The sequence below is a fragment of the Pholcus phalangioides genome, unplaced genomic scaffold, assembly GCF_987345545.1.
Source record: "Pholcus phalangioides strain wild (caught in Gottingen) unplaced genomic scaffold, Ppha-v1.0 ptg000008l_1, whole genome shotgun sequence".
Classification (NCBI taxonomy): domain Eukaryota; kingdom Metazoa; phylum Arthropoda; class Arachnida; order Araneae; family Pholcidae; genus Pholcus; species Pholcus phalangioides.
In genome coordinates this window covers 1,617,723-1,639,118 of record NW_028301601.1, presented here as the reverse complement: position 1 = coordinate 1,639,118, position 21,396 = coordinate 1,617,723, and the positions used below count along the sequence as shown (strand labels likewise).

Below are 21,396 nucleotides of genomic sequence, written 5' to 3'. Positions count from 1 at the left end.
AAAAATTAATCAAATTAAATTCAATCATATTTATATAATTCAGACAATTTTTGAATAACTATCTTCTAATGGAAAAACGGCCGGCGGGAGGGGGGGGGGGAGGTAGAAAATTATTAATGTTCGCAAGAGGGAGCCATAGGAATGAGAAATGGTTGAAGGGGGGGGCCATGGACAAAAAAAGGTTGAGAACCACTGGTATAGAGGTATGGTTCTAATTTTAAAAAAATGTTCAAACATGTTCAGAAATAATCCTGTACCAGTGATGAGAGTGGAAATGCTGTGTGTCGGAACAAAAAATTTCAATTTTTATACACCCCCCGCCCCATCATCTTTTAACTTCCAGTAAGAAATTTGTTGCCCTGTGTCTCCTGAGGCCGACAAAAAACTCTCACATATGTAAATGTAATATTCGCTTATATATTTGATTTAAAATATCGAATAAAAGTTGGGAAAGGGCAGCATAAGTGAAGGGAAGGAGCATTTTCCATTAGCCTGTGCCGTTCTTTTCCAACTTTTCTCCGGTTTTTGCATTCAGATATCTCGGCAAATATAGCACTTAGAAACGTAGAATTTTCTTTGTTGGCCTCGGGAGAGATAGGGCAAAAACTTTCTAATTGAGAGTTGAAGGACAGGGAGACCGTGTAAATTTTTTTTACCGATGCACGCTTTATTTGCACTCTTGAAACTGGTACAGAGGGATTTCTGAACACATTTTGAGCATTTTTGAAATTGGAATCATACCTCTACGACGAATTGTTGATGAGATAAAGGCAGAATTAGGACTTGCAGGACACCCTGTATAAATGTAAATGAAATCAGAGTCTTCGTAGCAGAAAACGCGTTATCTCCAGCGACTAGACAGATAAAGAAGCCGACGGCATGTCATATCTGTCCGAAATACGTACTCACTCGAGTGAGTATCGCGTCCTTTGCTCATTTCGGTCGAATTACGACGCTGCTCCGGAGTCTTGCCGCGTAATTGGTGGACGTATATAATAAACGGGGGGGGGGCCTTGGGTTTCAAAGAGAAATTTCCTTGGAAATAGGAACACAAATTACGGCAATGCGTGTACCAACGACTCTATTCCGTTTGATGGTTGTGCTGGAGAGGCCACTTCTCTTCGGCCCCCTCCCCTCCCCTCCTTTAGATTAGGATAAACTTCTCAGAAGAGGGACAAAGTCATTTCCACTGGTATTGCGTGTCTTGAAGCCAGAGTGTAGTTACGCCTAAAATGTTATACGCAGATGTTCATTTATGTAACTATCTCCAGTGGTGGTGGCTTTACGGTGGGTGGTATTGTGCCTCGATTACGGTGTCCGCGGTCAAAGTTAAAACAACTTGACGTAGAATTTCCGAGAGTCGAGTCATTGTGTATCGACCTTTTTCTTTGAGGTGCTTATGGGGAGGAATTAATCTCAAAGGGATTCCTTTCGTAGAGGCGGGCGTTTTGTTACGCCACTGGAATGAACTTTGATCCTTCGGGTTGTAATCGTGAGAATTTTTGGATGCACAAGCTCGTAATTTTAAAAATTGTTATGACTGTTAATTTTAACAGGTTTTTAACTCTTTAAACGGCACAGCAGAAATTACTAACCTTTTCAAAATGTCATGTTTCTCTTAATAAAGTGGGCTTTCTTCCGATTTCACAGGCAAAAACTAAGGGGTATAGGGAAACGTTTCCCATAGAGAAATCAACTTGACGATATATCTGAGTTTGTCAATACTGAAATAAAAGACTTTTAATGAGGCGAGATATCTCGTCAATGCCACTTAAAGGTTTAAACGTGGAAATTATTTGCATCCCGGCTATGAATTGGAAAAATAAAGAGCCGTCTTGACAATTCTGGAGGTCCGGGGCCCTAAAATGTTTTAGGCTACGAATTTCATAAATTCTTCGAGCGAAAAGTCATTATTCTTAAAAAAAATAAAAAAAGGCATGTATACTTACAGAATTTATAGGAATGCTGACAAAAAATGCTTGACGAAAAAAAAATTCAAAATTATTATTTTAGTTGCAATTTTTAAAATACTTGAAAAAATTATTTTAGAATTATTTATATATCGAAATAATTTCAAAACTAATTAATTAGAGAAATATTAATTTCGGATTTACTAGAAAAATAATCCCAGAAATAACGAGAAATAATTTCAGAATATTTGAGCAAAATGTAATTTTGGATAGGCTGCAAAAAAATATTTTTTGGCTTCAATCGGCAACTTTGCTTGCCTTCGACACTTTTTTTTGTCTGTAATGAGAAGTTTTCCTTACCTTTCACAATATTTTTAGTTTCAATTGACAACTTTGCTTACCATTGACAATTTCTTTGGCTCCAATTGGCACTTTTACTTGCCTTTGATAGTTTTTTTTTTACTTTGATAAGCAACTTGCATTTTTTTTTTGCGGTAGTTAGTGATATCCCTTAAGGAAGTCGTTTTACCGTATAATTATTATCAATGAAATATGGCCAGAATAAACATTTATCTTGTGTGCTTTGATGCTTTTCTACTGAAACACCTTTCGCGGACCGGATGAAAACCCTTATGGTGCCACATTTGGCCTGCGGACCAGAGGTTGTGCATCCCTGGCCGAGGAGATCAAGTCGTCTAAGCCGCTGAAGATGTATAATATAAATGTTGACGAAACTTCTGAAACATTTCGTCTCAGGCCGCGACTGCAATGACTGGAAGCTTCTACTGATGAAGTTCTGATGTTTCTGACAGTGTTATAATGTTTTTCTTTGCATTATTATGAATGAATTGTAATATCCCCATGACACGTCTGTTCCTATATCTCTGCTCATTCATGGAAATTTTATTTGATGTTTGAATTGAAATATAAACTTTTCACATGCTAGGTCCACCAGACCCGGTGACCAATTGCAGTACGAGCAACGAAACCGAAGATTCCCTACTAGTCAGGTGCCAGGAAGGTTACGACGGTGGCCTGCAGCAGATGTTCATCCTCGAAGTGTACGATTCTGCCGACATGACTCTAGTCGTCAACATGACGAACATGGACAAACCGCATTTCACCGCCTATGGTCTTCCTTCGGGAACGTCTTTCGTGGCCGTCGTGTACGCAGAGAACGCCAAGCAGCGGAGTAAAGGTGTGGTCGTGAGGGCAAACACCCTGGCGACGCCCGAAAGCCTAACTCAAAGAGGTAAGTACATAAAATATTATCTACAATACAATACATACATATAACATTCGAGGCTGTTTAGTTCCCCTCTAAGCTTTCATCTTCCTAGGCGGGGACATAACTAGAATTTTCGTGAGGGGGAACAGTCATGATTTTGCCACTCGCACCACCCTTGTGTTTGCATAAGTCTTCAAACATTTAGCTTACTAGAATTTTTGTGTTATGGGAAGATGAACAAACACATTTGTGTTAATTCTTCAAATCTTGAAATCTCGAACTGTGGAACGAGGGTCCTCACTGAGTGTAGGCTCAGCTGTAAGTAGTAGTGAACTGTGACAGAGAGTAGTAGAGATATGCAACGTCTCCCGTAGAAGCTTCTACAGCCCAGAAACACACAGTTCACTACTAGTAGGGGGGTTCAGATGTGGCGGTGATTCCAGTACTGCCAAGGGGTAGTAGGGGGTATAGGAATAGGATCCACCAATTCAATATAGGCCTGAAGGACATTTGCTCCTCACTTGGGGTCACGTTCTTGGAGCTTCCCGCATTTACCGATAGGTGGCTTCGTTCTGATGGGATCCATCTAAATAAGAGGGGGTTCTGGGAGGTATACGATAGTCTTAGGTCAGGTTTTTTACTCCCAGACCACGTAGTCGGGAATGCGGGTGACCTATCATTGTTTACTGATAAAAGGAGACTGTTGAAGAAAGCGATAAGGGATAGTAAAAAGGAAGTTGAATCTAGGTTGGCAGATTACATTGGCTCTGACCCAAAATCATTTCTTCGATACGTCAATAATGGATGTAAGGGGATAGTTGGCCCCCTCTCTATAAGAAGGTCTAGGGTAGAGAGCAATGTAGGCATGTGTAGTGCTTTCAAGGACTTTTTCGCGTCGGTTTTCAATAGGTATAATGATATTCAATGTACTGGTGTTGCATGGGGTAATAAAACCCTCAACGATATTTAAGTGGAAGACTTGGAGTTCCTAAATCTTCTAAAAAATGTATGTGCAAGCAAAGCACCTGGACCAGATGTCTATCCCAGAGTCCTCAGGGAATGTGCTAATGAATTGTTGGGGGCCAGTCGCACAGATATACAGGAGTAGTGTTGCTGAGGGTATCGTCCCAAGGGATTGGAAACTTGGTAATGTTGTTCCGATATTTAAGAAGGGTAGTAGAGAAGCGGTGTCAAATTATCGTCCAGTGAGTTTGACGAGCTCCCTCTCGAAAATTTTGGAAATTATCATCAAAAGACAGTTTGTGAAGTGGATTGACGAGAATAATGTATTGTCGGATAATCAGCATGGGTTCAGGAAGGGGAAGTCATGTGTAACTAACCTCCTTTGCTTCTATGATCACGTGACTAAGGCTTTGGGTAAGAGCAAAAATGTCGACGTTGTTTACCTTGATTTCCAGAAGGCATTCGATCGGGTCCAACATGGTAAACTCTTGAAGCGTTTACACGAGATTGGAATTGGGGGCAACTTGCTCAATTGGATAGAATCGTGGTTAAGAGATAGGTCGCAACGAGTTATAGTGAACTGGGAATTCTATGGTCGGACAGGCGTCACAAATGGAGTTTCTCAAGGAAGTGTCCTTGGCCCCATACTTTTTTCCCTTTTTATCAATAAACTCGATCAGGGTATCGATGGGATTACTAGCAAATTCGCAGATGATGTGAAGCTAATGGGGGTAATCGGGAATTAAAGCGATAAGGAGTTGCTCCAGGCCAACTTAAACGGGATTGCAGCATGGGCAAATGAATGGAGCATGACGTTTAGCGTAGATAAGTGTATGGTCGCTCATTTTGGTTCGAACAACCCACGGTTCTCTTACGAGTTGAATGGTGTCACTATCCCGGATGCAACTAGGGTCACCGATTTGGGAATTCTCATTGACGAGCGACTTAGGTTTTCTGAACATTGTTCAGCGGTGGTCAAAAAATCGAATAGAATGCTTGGTCTCATTTTCAAAAAGGTCTCTTCGCGTTCTCCTAAAGTCATTCTTCCGCTTTTTCGAGGCTTAGTTCGTCCTGGACTGGAGTATGCTGTAAGGTTTTGGAGACCATACCTACAGAGGACATAGACTTGGTTGAAGGGGTGCAGAGAAGAGCTACGCGTGTCCTTATTGGCACACAGGACTTGAGTTATGAAGAGAGACTTCATTTTTTGAATATGTTTACATTGGATGAACGCAGGTGTCGGGGAGATATGATCGAAGTGTTCAAAATTTTCAACGGGATGGATAGGATGGACCGTGAACTTTTAGTATACCGTCAATCGACTGCTTTTACAAGGGGACACCATTATCGATTGGTAAGGGACAATGCGAGGTTATGGTGTCGCAGGGAATTTTTCTCTAATAGGGTTGTTAATAAATGGAATAGCTCACCCCCGAAGGTAGTAAATTTTAACACAATTGACACGTTTAAAAAGAAATACGATGAACATGTTGGAGTATGTTGGGGTAAATCGAGAAGCTATCCATTCCTAGAATAAGACAACCATAATTATTCTTTATGGGGGTTGTATTATATTTTATCATGTGTATACATTGTTTATAATTTGTGTTAATTGCATTTCTAATTGGGTTGCTGTATTTTTGAAATATATGACATCCACATTTTTATGGGCATCTTTTTATCAGCCACCTCGTTGGGCATTTTGCCTGTTGTGGCGTTGTATTTGTATTTGTACTACGGCTGCTGTAGCCTCTTTTTAATATCCATGCCGATTCGAAAACATTAGTGGGCTAAGCAAATGACTTTAGTAAGGTATAATAAAAAATACTTTAAAATTTTCTGGCGCCATTTTTGGGCTAGAAAAATGCAATGAATACAGCAAAATCAAGTTATACGGTGGGAAGGACCATGCTCTACCAGGTAAAATATTATCATAGTTTATGCAAAATAAGTGTGAAGATACATTATGATCAGGGTGAATAATATTGAAAATATTGTGAAAATGAGGTATCGATTAGCGAAAGAGTGAATAAATAAATATATGCAACTAAAAGGGCGATATTCACCGACATGGTTTAAACTGTAGTCACAGTTTTTGGATAAGAGATCAACATGGATTGGTTAAATTGAGGTTTTTAACCAATCCATGTTGATCTCTTACGGCCGTATTCAACAACACAGTTTAAACTACAATCGCAGGTTAATTGCACGGATTGGTTAAAATCCCCAATTTCCGTTTCGATCTGCAATCCTTTCACCTGCGATTGCAGTTTAAACTGTGTTGGTGTATACGGCCCTAAATGTTTCAGTAGTCAGCACGCTATTACACTTGAAATTAAATTCGATTTTATAATCAAATATTTCATATTGATGAATTCAGTTGTAATAATTTATATGAGGCAATATTAATAAAAAAAGTTACCTTATACAAAGCTTATAATTAATAAAAGTTCAGATAGCACCAATTCAACTAATTGAACTTCTCATTGATAAAAAAGACTCACCAAGAAATCACAGTTAGGATAATGAGGCAACACCTCCCCATGAAAATGCATATATTCAGTATGGGCTTAGATGGCATTCCATAGGATGTACTGTCACCGATATTCAATAGATGACGCAGCAAGCAAGGCCACCAAGCATGAAGAGAGAAATACAAAATTCTTCACAAATACCGCATATATGAAGGGCTAGAAAGTTCAATACACATTTCAAAAATTTGTAAAAGGAAAAATTCAACCAACTGATATGAAAAAGATATTGTTCGAACTAAAGTATTCATCCTGGAGGAAGATTGTTTTCCCATAATGGAAAAATAGTTTACTTTTTCACGCACAGATGGCATTGCCTGAAAACTTATTTTTATAACGTCAAATACGAACCAAGGCATGCTAAATTAATGAACATCACGATTTGCGTGTGTTACATAAATTACCATATTGAGCGCCTTTTGTGTCACGATCTACATCAAATCAGGGCTTTGACATTAGTTCTTGACATAAAAAACAAATATTGGGTAAGACTATTAATTTTATTGGATATTAATAATGATTATCATTATTATTTAAAGCAGCTTTTAGCAGCAATAATCACTATTTATTAGGAAAACAGGTGATTGCAATCAATCGACTTACCTAAAGAATTCCTTATTTTCCTTAGAAAATGTTTCTCATGTGGATTTTTTTTTTGTTTAGCGATGATTATTCCGAGGAGTACGTCGATTTCATGAATTAGAAATAAAACATGCTTTAAAATGCAACTTTCTAAATTAGAGGAGAAAGTTATCGCTCTGGAGGGAAAGGACTGAAGTAAAACGTTTAACAGAATTGCTTGAACTTTAAAAGTGCGAAGTCGATGAGTATCATATGGAACAAATTTTTCCAAAGTTATATTTATTGCATAAAATTTTTTGGGGGAAAAGCATTTTTATGCATCTGCAGCTGAAATTATGTAATGTTCCCAGATTGGGAAAATATTCCTTCGTTTTAGGTGCGTGTACGTCAGCGAATTAAAATATTTCAAAATGGAAATGTTAACAGAGAAAAATAAATGATTGAAGAAATGACGGAGGATTTCATTTTAAATTATTTAAAAACAAATGTTTAATCATTTAAGATAATTATTGGATTGTGCATTTTGGAATATTACAAAAGAAGTACCACCATGGACCTCTTCTATATTCTTAACATCACCATTGTTTGGAATCAGTGTTTTCTGTAATGAACAATATTGAAATTGAGAACCAATCATAACTGGAATCCCTAGAAGAAGCTTTGGAAGTGTGTCTTTATGAAATTCGACCTTGCTAAGAAGAAGATACTGTAGGAGAGCGTCAGGCTGAAATATCTAATTCGGTTTTGAGAGAGATAGTCGGCTTTTTTTAAGCCCAAGATATCCAGAAAACACCTGTTTCTTTGATATCTCGGGCTGATAAAAAGCCATCTATCTCTCTCTCTCTCTCTCTCTACCGTCACACCTAAGGGCCACTTGCTGAAGTTAAGAGAGGCTACTAAGGCCTCTACTTCAGTGCCTCACACCACAGTGCATGAAATAAGAAAGACAGGGTCGTGTCCCCAGTTTGGGCAGATTTTTTTCAGATGTAGAGCTTTCTTGCCCGGTATGCGAGAGGTCCGAGGTTCGAGCCCCGGAGTAGACAAGGTGACTTTTCTTTCCGAGTTCATCTCAACATAATATCCAGAAACTATCTTTTTCCTTAATTCGGTTTTGTTTCAGAAATTTTATTTGTTTTTTAGTCACTAATAGCAGTTTTTTATCTGTATACGTTGATACAATGAAACCCCGTATTATAATTTATTTTAGGGCATATTTTTAGGCACTTTAAAATGCACATTTTTGCACTTCTAATTACATATTTTCTTCATTTTTGCGGATATTTTATAGTTTTACACAGAGTATTTTTTTTTCTCTCATTTTAGGCCATACTTCATTGCTTTTAATATACATATTTTTCTTCATTTTTGTGCATATTTTCTTCGAATGTTTTTTTCTTTTTTGCATGTTTTAAATTTTAAATGCACATTTATTTTCATTCCACATATATTTTTCAATATACGTATAATGTGAAGAATTTTTTTAAGGCATATTTTTTATTTCATGGCATATCTAAGCATTATTTGAATGAAGATTTATCTTTATTTTTAGTGCATATTTCCACGGTTTTTAATGCATATTTCCGCATTTTTAGTGCATAACTCCATCGTTTTTCACTGGTGCTTTTTTCAGTGCATATAATCTGGGCTCTAGTTATGAGCGAATACCGATTCGCAAATTTGTTGTACCATTTTCATTGGCAGACTTGTACAAATGTTTACAATGGATTTTCCCATCCTGTGAGAGATAACGCTGAAAACATAGAGAAAAAATCCAAAGAAATTTTATATCTCCTCTGCTTTGTGGAATTTGGATTATCTATTTCTACTAGAATTTGTTATTTTTCCTCTGATTCTCTGTCTGCGAATTATTTTCCTTTTACAGAATCTCGACCTTCAATTACCCTTAACATGCTATTGTTTTTCTACCTCTTTTTCAAATATTTTACCTCTACCTTCCTCGGAGGGGTTCTTTTTTAGTCTTTCCTATGAAAATATTTATCAAATCATTTTTATTCCCTTTTTTTTTACTTTTTTCAAGAGTGTTCCTCTAACGTAAACGCTTACATGTACGTGGAAGTATTGGTTTGGTGTGTGTGTGTGTGTGTGTCGTTTTATATAACCAATAAACCTTCAATTATTTTAATGATAATTCCCTCGAGATATAGACTTCGAGTCTCGCTGTATCGGATAAACACAGAAGAGTGAAGTCTGTCGTTGGCGGATTTCCAAAATATTGATATTTAGGATGATGTCTTGGAAAGTGGCTTCCACGTCTAGAATGGCTAAAGAAGATTTATTTTATTCATTATAATAATAAACACCAGATATTTTTAAACACATTTGATTCTGTCTTGGGCTACGGCAGTTAGAGCGCGTCCTTGGTTAGACCTTGAAAACTTTGTCTACATGTAGTTTGGGATGCCTAGGAAGGAAGTGGAGAAAGATAACTGATAACAGTAGTAAATTGTTCGATGCCGACTAAAAGCAGTTGGTGAATAAATACAGTCAATCTCGGTTGTAACGGCACCTCGGCTTTAACTTTAATAATTGGTCGTCTAGGCTGATTCCTATAGAGAATATCTTTAATGAACCTTGTTCATAACGTCGATGAAATGAATCATTGACATCACCAGCGCACAAAATATTTGCGTATTTTTTCCTTTCTAACTAGAGTGAAGCCTTGCTACAACGATATTCGTTATAACTCTAAAACATTATTTTTTCAAATTTCGGTTGGAATTACCAAATAGCCTATTGTTAAACTCCTCTCGATACAATGGTATTCTTTACTACGATAAATCTCTCTACAACGATGTTTTTCTCATATTTCGCTCAAAAAATCACCATTATATTTTTAAATTTTTAACCATCTTTCCAGGGTGTTTAATACTAGCATCGGTTTTGTGTAGTATCTGCCATCCGAAAGTATTAATGAAGTTATCGTGAAGCTACTTTCTACGTAGTACATAAAAATGCTGTGTAGTAAACTACTTTACAGTATGGAACAATTGCCTTATTCCCCCGCATTAGCCAACATGTCGCAAAACTCGAGGGAGGCCAGATTTGTGAATTTTGGGGTCTGGTCTGTTTCCGGCATGCCGTGAAAAGAGAGGTTGGAGAAGGATCATATTATGTATTCAGCCAGTGTTGAATGGAATTTTACAGTAAAAATACTTAAAAATTTTCAGGAATCTGTGATTCGAATTTCCCGGCATGCCGACTGTGTGATGAGGGGGAATACGGTAACTGAATTTTATTAATCAACTAGACAATTGCAATTTTTTGTAGCGAATTAGTAATACTTTGAATGGTTTTCATGGTGGTACTAAGAACGCCAATTCCAAAGAGATGTCAATAAATTTAGTGGCGATTGATGATAATACTACCTCTCGATATGACTGCCACCCCGCGCGCGATAATCTCTCTACAACGATGTTTTTTCTTGATGAGCTGAATGTCGTTATATCGATGTTTCACTGTATTCCCCTATAAAAATGTCCCGTTTTTTCAATGAAGCTAACTTATGTTCTTAATCTTCACTAAGAAATCGGGAATGGAAATAATTTGCGTAATTTATAAATTGTGCCATAATGAATATGAATATAAATTAATGGTCATCTCCCGTAATTATAATGCTCAAGTTTTTCCCATGAAATGCATTTAAGGAAATTTCCTGTAGCACTGTATTTCCCGACAAGAGCAATTTACAAGTAATATTCGGCGATTTCGCCAACAATTTTTGAGATTTTTAAAAATAATTAGCGATGTTCCGTGTTTATGATTCGAATTTGTTTTTTTTTTCCTAATTTTGCCGACAATTGGCAACATGACATGTTTGATGGGAATCGGCGATGCCAAGTGTTTGTTATCCTGATTTCCCGTATTTTTCCAGATCAAATATGATTACCATAATTATTATGGCATAAAAACTTCACACGTAGTATATTATTTTTATATGGTTATATTTTTCGTGGAATCTTCTATGTTGTTAAAACCGAGTTTTACTGTATGTTGCTACTTATTTCAATTCCACACAACAGTAGCTATTTAGTTTAACTCCCGTAGCCAATAAAAACGATGTTCGTCATAGCGGATGTTCCGCATGTTGTGATTCAATGTGATGGGTAGCAGTTTTACGTCAATATTGCCCAGTTCCTGGCGGTTCTGGATCTCGATTTCAAAGCATGATGACAGCCACAGTCAATTCAGCACTAATGCAATTAATATTTACATATTTTTGCCTTCATTTCAAATAAGCCCGTATGTCTTTCTATGTATTTCGAGCTTATTTCCTTGCCGTTCGAGCATTATTCTGTAAGTTATGCCATTTTTTTCGTTAGATCATCTCTAATGGATACGGTGTAGCAGTAACCACTGTGCGGTCACGTGGTCATCCCGAAAAAACTGTTCCGATTACATAGGTGACGCTGCGGTGTTTAGCTGAAGGGGTCATTTTGGGGGTATTCTTCCATTTCAAAAAGTCTCTTCTAATACACGCATACCTTCAACACTTATGTAAACAAGATCACCAACTTTCTAACTGAAAGTTAAAGAACGGGGAGAGTTCGTATAAAAATTCTGGTTTTTATTTTTTTTTATTTTGTGACACACTGTATTTTCTCTCTAAAAATTTTTACAAGGTAATTTTTGAACGCATGCTGAGCATTTTCCAAATTGGAATTATAACTTCACGACGGATGGTTGATGAAATAAAGGCCGTGCTAGCACTTACAGGACACCCTGTATATAGTGGTTTATGTGTATTTACAGTTGTCGAAATATGAATCTTAGTATTCGATTAAGCGGGGGAAAGTTTCTAAACATTGTAAAGTTGAGTGGAAAATTTTCAACACACATTCTGTATTGGAATAAATTTTGGCTAAAGAGGATTTTATCTGTTTAAGCGAACTAACCGCTACCCGATTAAGTGGGTGGAGCCGACTGTATTTCTTTTATTGCAGTTCACAGTCGATGGCTCCAATGGCCACATATGGCCCGCTCGTTATACGTTGAATTTCCGTGCTTCCGAAAAGCGAATACACGATTCAAGAATAGTCTATAATACATTATGAACTTACGCGAACCTTATGCATGGAACCAACAGATTAAAATACACTGAACTAAGTTTAAACACACATTTTACATCACATAGCTTGAATCTAAAAATATTTTTCGCCTAAAGTGATGTTTATTGATGTTTGTTGGACCATGAATAATTAGTACACCGTCAATCGACTGCATTTACAAGGGGACACCAGTATCGATTGGTAAGGGACAATGTGAGGTTATGGTGTCGCAGGGAATTTTTCTCTAATAGGGTTGTTAATAAATGGAATAGCTTACCCCCGGAGGTAGTAAATTGTAACACAATTGACACGTTTAAAAAGAAATACGATAAACATGTTGGGGTAAATTGGGCTATCCATACTTAGAATAAGACAACCATAAGTATTCTTTATGGGCTTTGTATAATATTTAATCATGTATATATATATGATTTGTAATTGCATTTTTATTGGGTTTGCTGTATTTTTGAAATATATGACATCCATATTTGTTATGGGCATCTTTTCCTCAACCACCTCGTTGGGCATTTTGTCTGTTGTGGTGGTGTATTTGTAATTGGTGAATTTCATAAATATGAAAGTATTTCCAATTGAGTCTAGTTTTTGTGATGAATATAGTCGGGCCCCGATATAATGATTAAATACATGTATGAATTATTATGTGCAGCATATCATACAGTACGATTTATCATGTTTACCAACGACGCGACGCTTGGGTATTATGCGTAATTTGTTACGATATAAATGTGAAGCTTTTTTATAATGGCTGGTTACGCCAAAAACGTGAAGAGTATCGTAGTTGACCTTTTGGCAACATGTTAACATCTTTTTCTTAGCCACCTTGTTGGGCATTTTGCCTGTTGTGGCGTTGTTTTTTGTATTTTTATTTATTCATTACATTCTCGAGAGTTTTAATCGCCAAGGAACTCAGAATACCTTTCTACACCAATAAAAGCAAAAGTACATTGTGATAACTCACGCTTTGAAACTAGATGTTGATAAACTCCACTGGGATATCACTATTTGTTCAAGAAGACATAAGCTTAGTTAAGTCTTACTTAAACAAATAATAATAACCAACTTTTCTTTTATTTCTACGTGTCTTCACACACTGCAAACATTTGTTTCCAGAGAAGTATGAACTAACAAAGGCAGAGAACAACATGCACAGAGGGAGATGTTAGTACAAAAGCTCGTCTCCTCATCCGTCATTTTAATTCCTTTGTTCTTTTTTCAAAAAAGGAAATATTAAAAGATATTAAAAATATCATTCATTTGTAGAAAAAGGGAGCTCAACTCTGAAAAATTCAACTCCGAATTCGAAAAACCAACTCTAACGGAAAAAATAACTACTCTGTGAATTCGTTCACACTCAATAAACTTGATAAATTTCATATTTTAAATTAAATATAATTGTTCTCACCAACTGAGTCTTTTTCTTTCATCACGGGCCATGGCGGACCACATTTGACCCGCGGGTCATGCGTTGAACACACCTAGGTTTACGAAGCGGCGCAAGCACTGTTCCGTAATAGCCTCTAAAACATCAATTGGAACTTATGCCAACATTATGTATGAAGCCTGCAGATTAAACTATACTGAGCTGAGTTTAGATTTTACACCACATAAATTGAAGCTGAAAATATTCTTCGCCTCAAATGATGTTTATTCATTTATTCATTACTTTCGTGAGAGTTTTAATTGCCAAGAAACTCTGAGAACATTTAACAGCAATAAGAGCAAAAAAATATATGATAGCTACTCGTGTTGAAATTAGACATCGATAAACTCCCCTTGAATATCACTATTTGTCTAAGAGGACATAAGCTTACTTAAGTCTTACTTAAACAAATAATAATAACCAACTTTTTTTTTCCTACGTGTTCTCCACACTGCAAACATTTGTTTCCAGAGAAGTATCAATTAACAAAGCCAAAGAACAACATGCACAGAAGAGAGATGCGCGTACGAAAGCTCTTCCTCTCATGCATTATTTTAATTTTTTTGTTCCTTTATAAAAATAAAAGCGAAGAAGTGAAATATCAAGATAAATCAAAAATTTCATTCATTTTAAAAAAATGAGAATACTGGAATTGAAAGAAAGAGAGAGAGAACTTTGAAAAATGATTAAACGAATTGGAAAAGACCAACTCAGCAGAAAAAGAAACTACATTGCGAGTTCATTTGCACTCAATATATATTTAATAAATTCCATTTTTTAATTCAGGAATTATTTCTGTCATTAATGCTGAAAGTATTTCTTTCATTACGGACCACGGCGGAAAGTTCCAAGGGCCACATTTGACACCCGGGTCATGTGTTGAAGACTCCCTTGTTTGCAAAGAGCATGCACGGTTCAGTGTGTGTGTGTGTGTGTATGTAATAGTCTATAAAACATTCGGAACTTACGCCAACATTATGCATAGAGCCAACATATTAAAATGTACTGAACTGAGTTTATATTTTACACCACATAAGTTTAAGCTAAAATAATTTTTCGCCTCAAGTGATGTTTATTCATTACATTCTCGAGAGTTTTAATCGCAAAGAAACTCTGAGAACCTTTCTACACCAATAAAAGCAAAAAAATACATGATAATAACTCACGCGTTGAAACTAGACGTTGATAAACTCCACTGGAATATCACTATTTGTCTAAGAAGACATAAGCTTACTTAATCCTTACGAAAAAAACAACAAACTTTTTTGTTTCTACGTGTCTTCACACACTGCAAACATTTGTTTCCAGAGAACTATGAACTAACAAAGGCAGAGAACAACATGCACAGAGGGAGATGTTAGTACAAAAGCTCGTCCCCTCATCCATCATTTTAATTTCTTTGTTTTCTTTTTTCAAAAAATGAAATATTAAGAGATATTAAAAATTTCATTCATTTAAAAAAAAGGAGGGTTTCTACTCTGAAAAATGATTAAGCGAGTTGGAAAAGACCAACTCTACTGGAAAAAAATAAACTACGCTGCGAGTTCATTCACACTCAATAAATTTAACGTATAAATTCATTCGAACTAACTTCTGAGCCCTGCTTCGATGCCAGAAAGAGAGAGATCACCATTCTAAAAATTCCCAATTCTCCCGCTGAGGTTGTTGGTGACGTGCCAGAAGGAGATTTTTATTGAACGTTTTGGTGATGGTGGAGAGAGAAATGGAAATTCGTCTCATTTCCTACTTCAATGCATTTTTATTATTTTTTTTTTTTGCCTCGTACTACTTTCCTGGTAGTTAGCCAAAAATACAATTTACTTCTCCCTGAAAAAAGAAATATACAAAAATATATAAAGATGAAGAAGGAGTAGAGAGGGTATATGTCTCCTCATTAATCTCGAAAGTTATAGCTCCTACCAGCAAATGAAGCGAATACAAAAAAAAATTATATATTATTTTTTGCTCGTCCTTTAGCGCCCTCTCCATATGCCTCCTGCCCCAGAACCCTCAAATTCACACTACGTTTTAACAGATAATAATATTTTATTTATTTTTGTACTTCTTTTTTTAATACGATATTAGTTTCGTTTTCATTTTATGGAGAGTAAAGACAGGGAAGGAGAGAGAAGTGAAAAAAATAATCATCTTGTAACTACCTCCCAAAGTATTTTAATGAGTAGATTCACTGTTCATGAGAAATTTTTTTCCAGCCAGTAAAGTAGATAATTGTGAGAAACTGAGAAATATTCACTACTTGCAAAATGTTAGAAGATGGTGTGTTTAGTCCTCTCCATTTCTTTTTTGATCTTTTATTCGTTTTATTTATTTTTTTGTCGTTGATGTTGTTACTTTTCGGTACGAAGTTGTCTAATTAGCTTCCTTGAAGCACATACTTTTCGAGTGAATTTTCCAAATTGCCGACGGTTGTTTGCGAAAGAGGGATTATTTTTTCTTTAGGAAGTTTCTCGTACATGTTCTGTTATGTGTTCAGCCGCAATCAGGTCATAGCGTTTACTTCGTTTCATGGTAACATGAATAGAGGCCACACACGCTTGTGGTGTTTCTTAGAATCGAATCGTTTCCCCTTATCTTCATTTCAAGGAAATCGGGAAACAATTGAGATCCGCACTGATGTTTGACACAAGCAATTTTAGTTTATTATTTCAGGCTTTTGATGTAGAAACTGAATTGTAGCTAGATTAACTATCGGTACTAACCCTTTCAGTCCCTGCATGCACTCAAATGTGGTGGTTGCTTTTTCTCACTGTAGAATTTTTTCTTTGACCGCAGGTAGTCTTCTTCTGCCCTGACTTAAAGGATTGTGTTAATTTTGAGTTAGAAATATGCTGATGAATATTACGGGCTTTCATTAAGAGCAGCACTTGAAATTGAACTTTCAGAGTTTTTTTTAAGACATCTCCCGCGCACAAAAAAAGCTCATTATTCAGTGAAGGAACTATTTTTTCGTTACGTTGAAGACGGGTTTCCGTCTTCGACGTACATAGTTCACGCTGCTTTCCGATTTTGAGAGTCGGCGCAATTGCTGATTGATTAAAAAATCTAATATATTCAGGTTTCTAACCAATCATTAATGGTGTCGAATCACAGAATCCGAAACCAGAATGCACCATGTAACCCTTTGATAGGGTTAACTGTATTTGCAACATATGATTTTGAGTGTCATCAAGCTTTCAAAAAATACAACTGGAAAAAATTACATTTTTTTTTTATGCTGCCCGTTGTGAGAGAAGAATTTCTCGGACTTCCCCGCAGTCTAACGCCAGTCGTCCACTGGCAGTGACTTGGAGCGATAAACAAGTCGCCCACAGTTTTTTTACGCCCTTTGGCGTCATACTCAATGACGACTGTTGGCGCTCGCGTAGCTAGCCACATATTGTCGCCTCCGGTGGACGACCGGCCTAAGAATTAAATCGCACCGACTTCATGAAAAAATAATAATAATATTTCGTTTAACCGTTTTTCATCGAAAACATTCCTATTAGAAAAAAGAACAAAAAAAAGAAAATATGAAATCGATATACGAATTCCTCTTTCATACGCAGTGTATCGTGAGATTTCTACCATTATGTGATTCCGACTACCCTCTTTTTCCTCCCAACCCATTTTTTTGGAAATTGATCACCTTTCTAGTCGCTGAATTTTGAAAAACATAACAGTTTTTCGAGAGGGAACATAAAATGGGCCGAAGCGAACACACGAAATGGAAACTAAGAAAAAAAAATACAAATTGTACTTGACGTAGAAAGCAAGCTCTTTTCCCGTAAGAGAGAGGGGTAAAGAAAAGTATAGGAGAAGTAGGGAAATGATATACGGCAGTAAAACTGCAACTGACTACACCATTCCAATGCATTCCACTTTTCCTAATGCTTTCCTATCGTTTCACGACCATATCCTGAAGGTGTGTGTGTGTGTTGGTTGGCAAATGGCAAGGAGTAGGAGCGGGCTCTTTTCTCTCGACGCCAGAGACTGTCAGTTGGATTGAATTTTTACCGCGTAAAACTTCTGTGGATAGCGAGAAATTTTTCATTTTTTTTCCTAGTTATTTTTTTTTTCTCGACTGCCATTTGTAGAGGTAGATTTATTGCTGGAGATGAGTGCAGAAAGAATACGAAAAAAAACGCGTACTAGCTAAAAATGAAAAAAAGAGCATCAGATCTAATGATTTAGAAGAAAGAACAGAAGAAATGAGTTCTTCTGTTTCAAACATCAAAGAAATGTGTGTTCCAGTGAGTCATGAAACATGAATAAGGTATCCGAGAAGGAAAAACTTGCCTTTTTTGGTGGTCTATGCTCTATGATTTTCATCTTTTCTTACCATCTATAAAACTTTATATATAAAAAATGGTGGCATGTCCATACATATACTGGTATAAATAATTTCTTTTCTCTCGTTTGTTCTGAATAGGATATACTGATGCTGAGTACGTTTCTATAGCATTATACAGAATGCAGACTATATAGCAATAGTTTCTTTTTCCCCTCTAAGTCTTAAGAGGATTGGTTCCGTAGAAGTTGGTTGCAGCACTAAAAGTCATGGGCATGACTGAAGATAAATCGTTTGATAAAGACCAAGTTAGAGCAGTGTATTATCGACCAGACCAGAGCGAGCTGTGGCATTTTGATGATTGATCGCGGTTGGAAATGGCTCTGAACCTCCGTAATAGTGATCCTGAGGCTAAAAGAATATGATACCTCTATGTGTGGACACTAATGGTGCAAATATAGTTCCTGTGTCCACATCGTCATTTTTCTACATCTTGAAAGTGACTCTGAAATTTCTTCTACGTGTGACCCTTGGATGGTCTTGGCATGAATGTTCTTGGTTAGGCTCAATAAGTAAGAGATAATGTGTAAAAATTCAGCAAAGATCTTAAACAGAGTTTTGTGTCTATACATTGTCCCGTTTGCCACCCACAAATGGAATAATCCGTACGTGATTTCTTTGACTTATGCCCCCTCCCAATATTCAATAATTTCGTCAGGGCTGAACAAATTTTTTGCCTGACATGCCCAGAGCACACACATTTATTTTTTTTTCTACCACATGCTTGACATGGACATGTGAAAAGAAAAAAAGAACATTTATACTCGCGTTTTTCAACTTTTTCATCGACGAATCATGCAATTGTTCCTCAGAACGTGAAATTCCATAGAAATGTTTTCTTTGGCAGCCGTGAATGTTCAGTTAACGTATTTTGATCTATTTTTACGGTCATAATATTTAGTAGTGCGGTCATGGGTCCCCCCCTCATATACTGCAACTGAGCTCATTGGCTGGAATCTTCACACAGTCCTTCCTCTAAAATTTTTCGGTTCATTTTAACTTTTTCCGTTAAAAAAAATGATGGGATTCATCCTAGGCTAGGGTGGTTAGACGTTCCGGCTCGAGAAAGAGTCCCGGTATTTGACTTACACTGTCCAGAAAAATGCTTTTGGAATAGCTATTTGTGCCTTCCTTTGTTCCTTTGTGTCCGGTATTTTCTCCTCTAATAAAAGATTCAATAAAATCAAATTATTTTTAAGAATTTAACTGCTTTATTTTAAAGCTTCAAACTGTAGTAGTAACCTTTTTTTTTTTGCAGTTGTGAATCGAGTGGGCTGTGTCATTAACACGGCCGCAAGTTCGGACAGAATATGTATCATACACATCATTACAGTAAGGAGGCGCCAACGTGGTACTGATTCCGGGCCACCCTTATCAAGCACAATAAATATCGTGGGGTTTTCGTATTCTATTAAATTTTCCCCTACCGATATTATTTGTATAGAAGAGCAATACGCATACATATTGGTTGAAATAGAAAAGTTTTCCTCTAAGATTTTTGCTGCCATCTATCAAATAAAAGTGAAACAATCTGGTTTGATTCTTAAAGAAAGATGGTTTTCGTTTTTAAACTGATGTGCAGTATGAAAATAAACAAAATGTGGTGTGGGATTAGGAATTTCTTATTTCTATGCTGCGTCTCGGTGTAAACTTTATGCGTTAAAATGCAGGTTACTATGAGTTTATAGTAATTGCAGATTGGTATATAGCAAGAGCCATGAAAACGTTTTAGTCGGTATTTTGACAAATAAAATTTGCATCATTTTATGCAGCATGAAAATAGAAAAATTATACCCCCCATAATATATGTTATTCATTTTCATTCGGCACATTCAATTAAATCCACACACACACAACATCCATTTAATTTCATCGGTTCACAAATTATTCCTCCCATTTATGCCAGTTCGTAAAATTTTCCACTTGGTTTCAGCGGATTGCAAGCAGAAAAATGTTAAAGGACAGTGAACTAAACGGACTAGGGGTCATTCAAGTACATGTATTACGTCAGCATCGAGGGGGGGGGGGGGTTTCGGATTTGCTGACTTTTGATGACAGGGGGAATCACCCCTTTTCGAAGATATGAAATATCCTAAGTTGCTGACGAAATTTTGCTGACGTGGGGAGGGGGGGGGGTCAGTGTTTTGCTGACAAGGAGGGAGGGGGTCAAAAATGGCTGAAAATCTGCTTACGTAATACTTGAATGGCCCCCTAGAATAAAGAATAGTGTTTTGTATTTGTCCTATAGAGCTTCAGACGTAATATTAAGTCAGAAACATTAGATGGGTTAAGTCAGAACATGTGAAGAGAAATATTCAAGGTCTAACTGTCTATCCATTTTGCGTTTGATAATAAGTAAAAGTCATCTCGCGCGTTTGGTAATAAGTAGAAATCTGCTTGTGCATTTTGGGGATAAGTGATTTTAATCTCGCATGCTCGCATGGGTTATTCTGAGTATGGTGAGTGGATATCATCTCGTACAGGTTATTTTACGTGCGTTTGACGATAAGTGAAAATCATTTCGTGTGTTTGATGTTAAGAGAAAATCATCTCGTGTGTGTGTGTGTGTGGGTGCGCGCGTGGGTGCGTTTGGCGATAAGTGAAAATTCATCTTGTACATTTTGTTGATAAGTGATGTTATTTTCGCGTGAGTGATTCCGCGTATGGTGATAAAGTGAAAATCATTTCGCACAGGTTATTTTGTGTGCGTTTGGTGATAACTGAATGTCTTCTTTCGCGTTTTTTCGCTGTTAGAGATAAGTAGCAATCATCTCGTGCGGATTATTCCCCGTTCGTGGATACTAATAGTTTAAAATATAAAATTCTCTTCAAGATCACTGTGGCATCTCTACTCATCTTCCACCCAAATTCTAGAATTTTTTTTTATGAATTCTCCCACGTACCTACAGGAACCAAAAAAAATCGTCCATCACTGTATCCAACGTGCTTGAGAAAGCTCAGTGAAGTGAAAAGTTGCCAGTCCACATCAAAGAAGCAGCACTCATGTGTTTGGGTTAGAAAAAATATATATATAGATTTTCATTTTAAAATACATATATAAAAGAATGTCGAGATTTCCAAGGGAAAAAACGTTATTTAAGGGCAACTGTAAGGTATAAAAAAATTCTGCGTAGCCCGTACAAATATTCCAGCATTTCTCTCGGCTTTTTTTTTTTCTTTTTTTCCGGGAACGCGGTGGAATTTTGACCGTATCTTCCGTAAGATACGTGAATGGGCCTTGCTTTTTCCAGGACTTCGGGCTCGATGAGCGTAGGAAAGAAAAAAAAATGTATGGGGGGAAAAAAGGAAAAATGGTAAGAGTGCTCT

The 21,396-nt window shown here is 36.8% G+C and overlaps 1 protein-coding gene across 2 annotated transcripts in view; it reads left to right on the top strand.

The window, feature by feature from the left end:
* LOC149083487 (protein turtle homolog B-like) overlaps nucleotides 1-21,396 on the top strand; it is a 675,518-nt gene that overhangs the window by 631,847 nt on the left and 22,275 nt on the right. For both annotated transcript variants that reach the window (XM_089234008.1, XM_089234009.1), the window contains exon 8: nucleotides 2,857-3,162. In XM_089234008.1, the coding sequence (XP_089090134.1) occupies nucleotides 2,857-3,162 (306 nt within the window). The remainder of the gene's footprint in view (nucleotides 1-2,856; nucleotides 3,163-21,396) is intronic.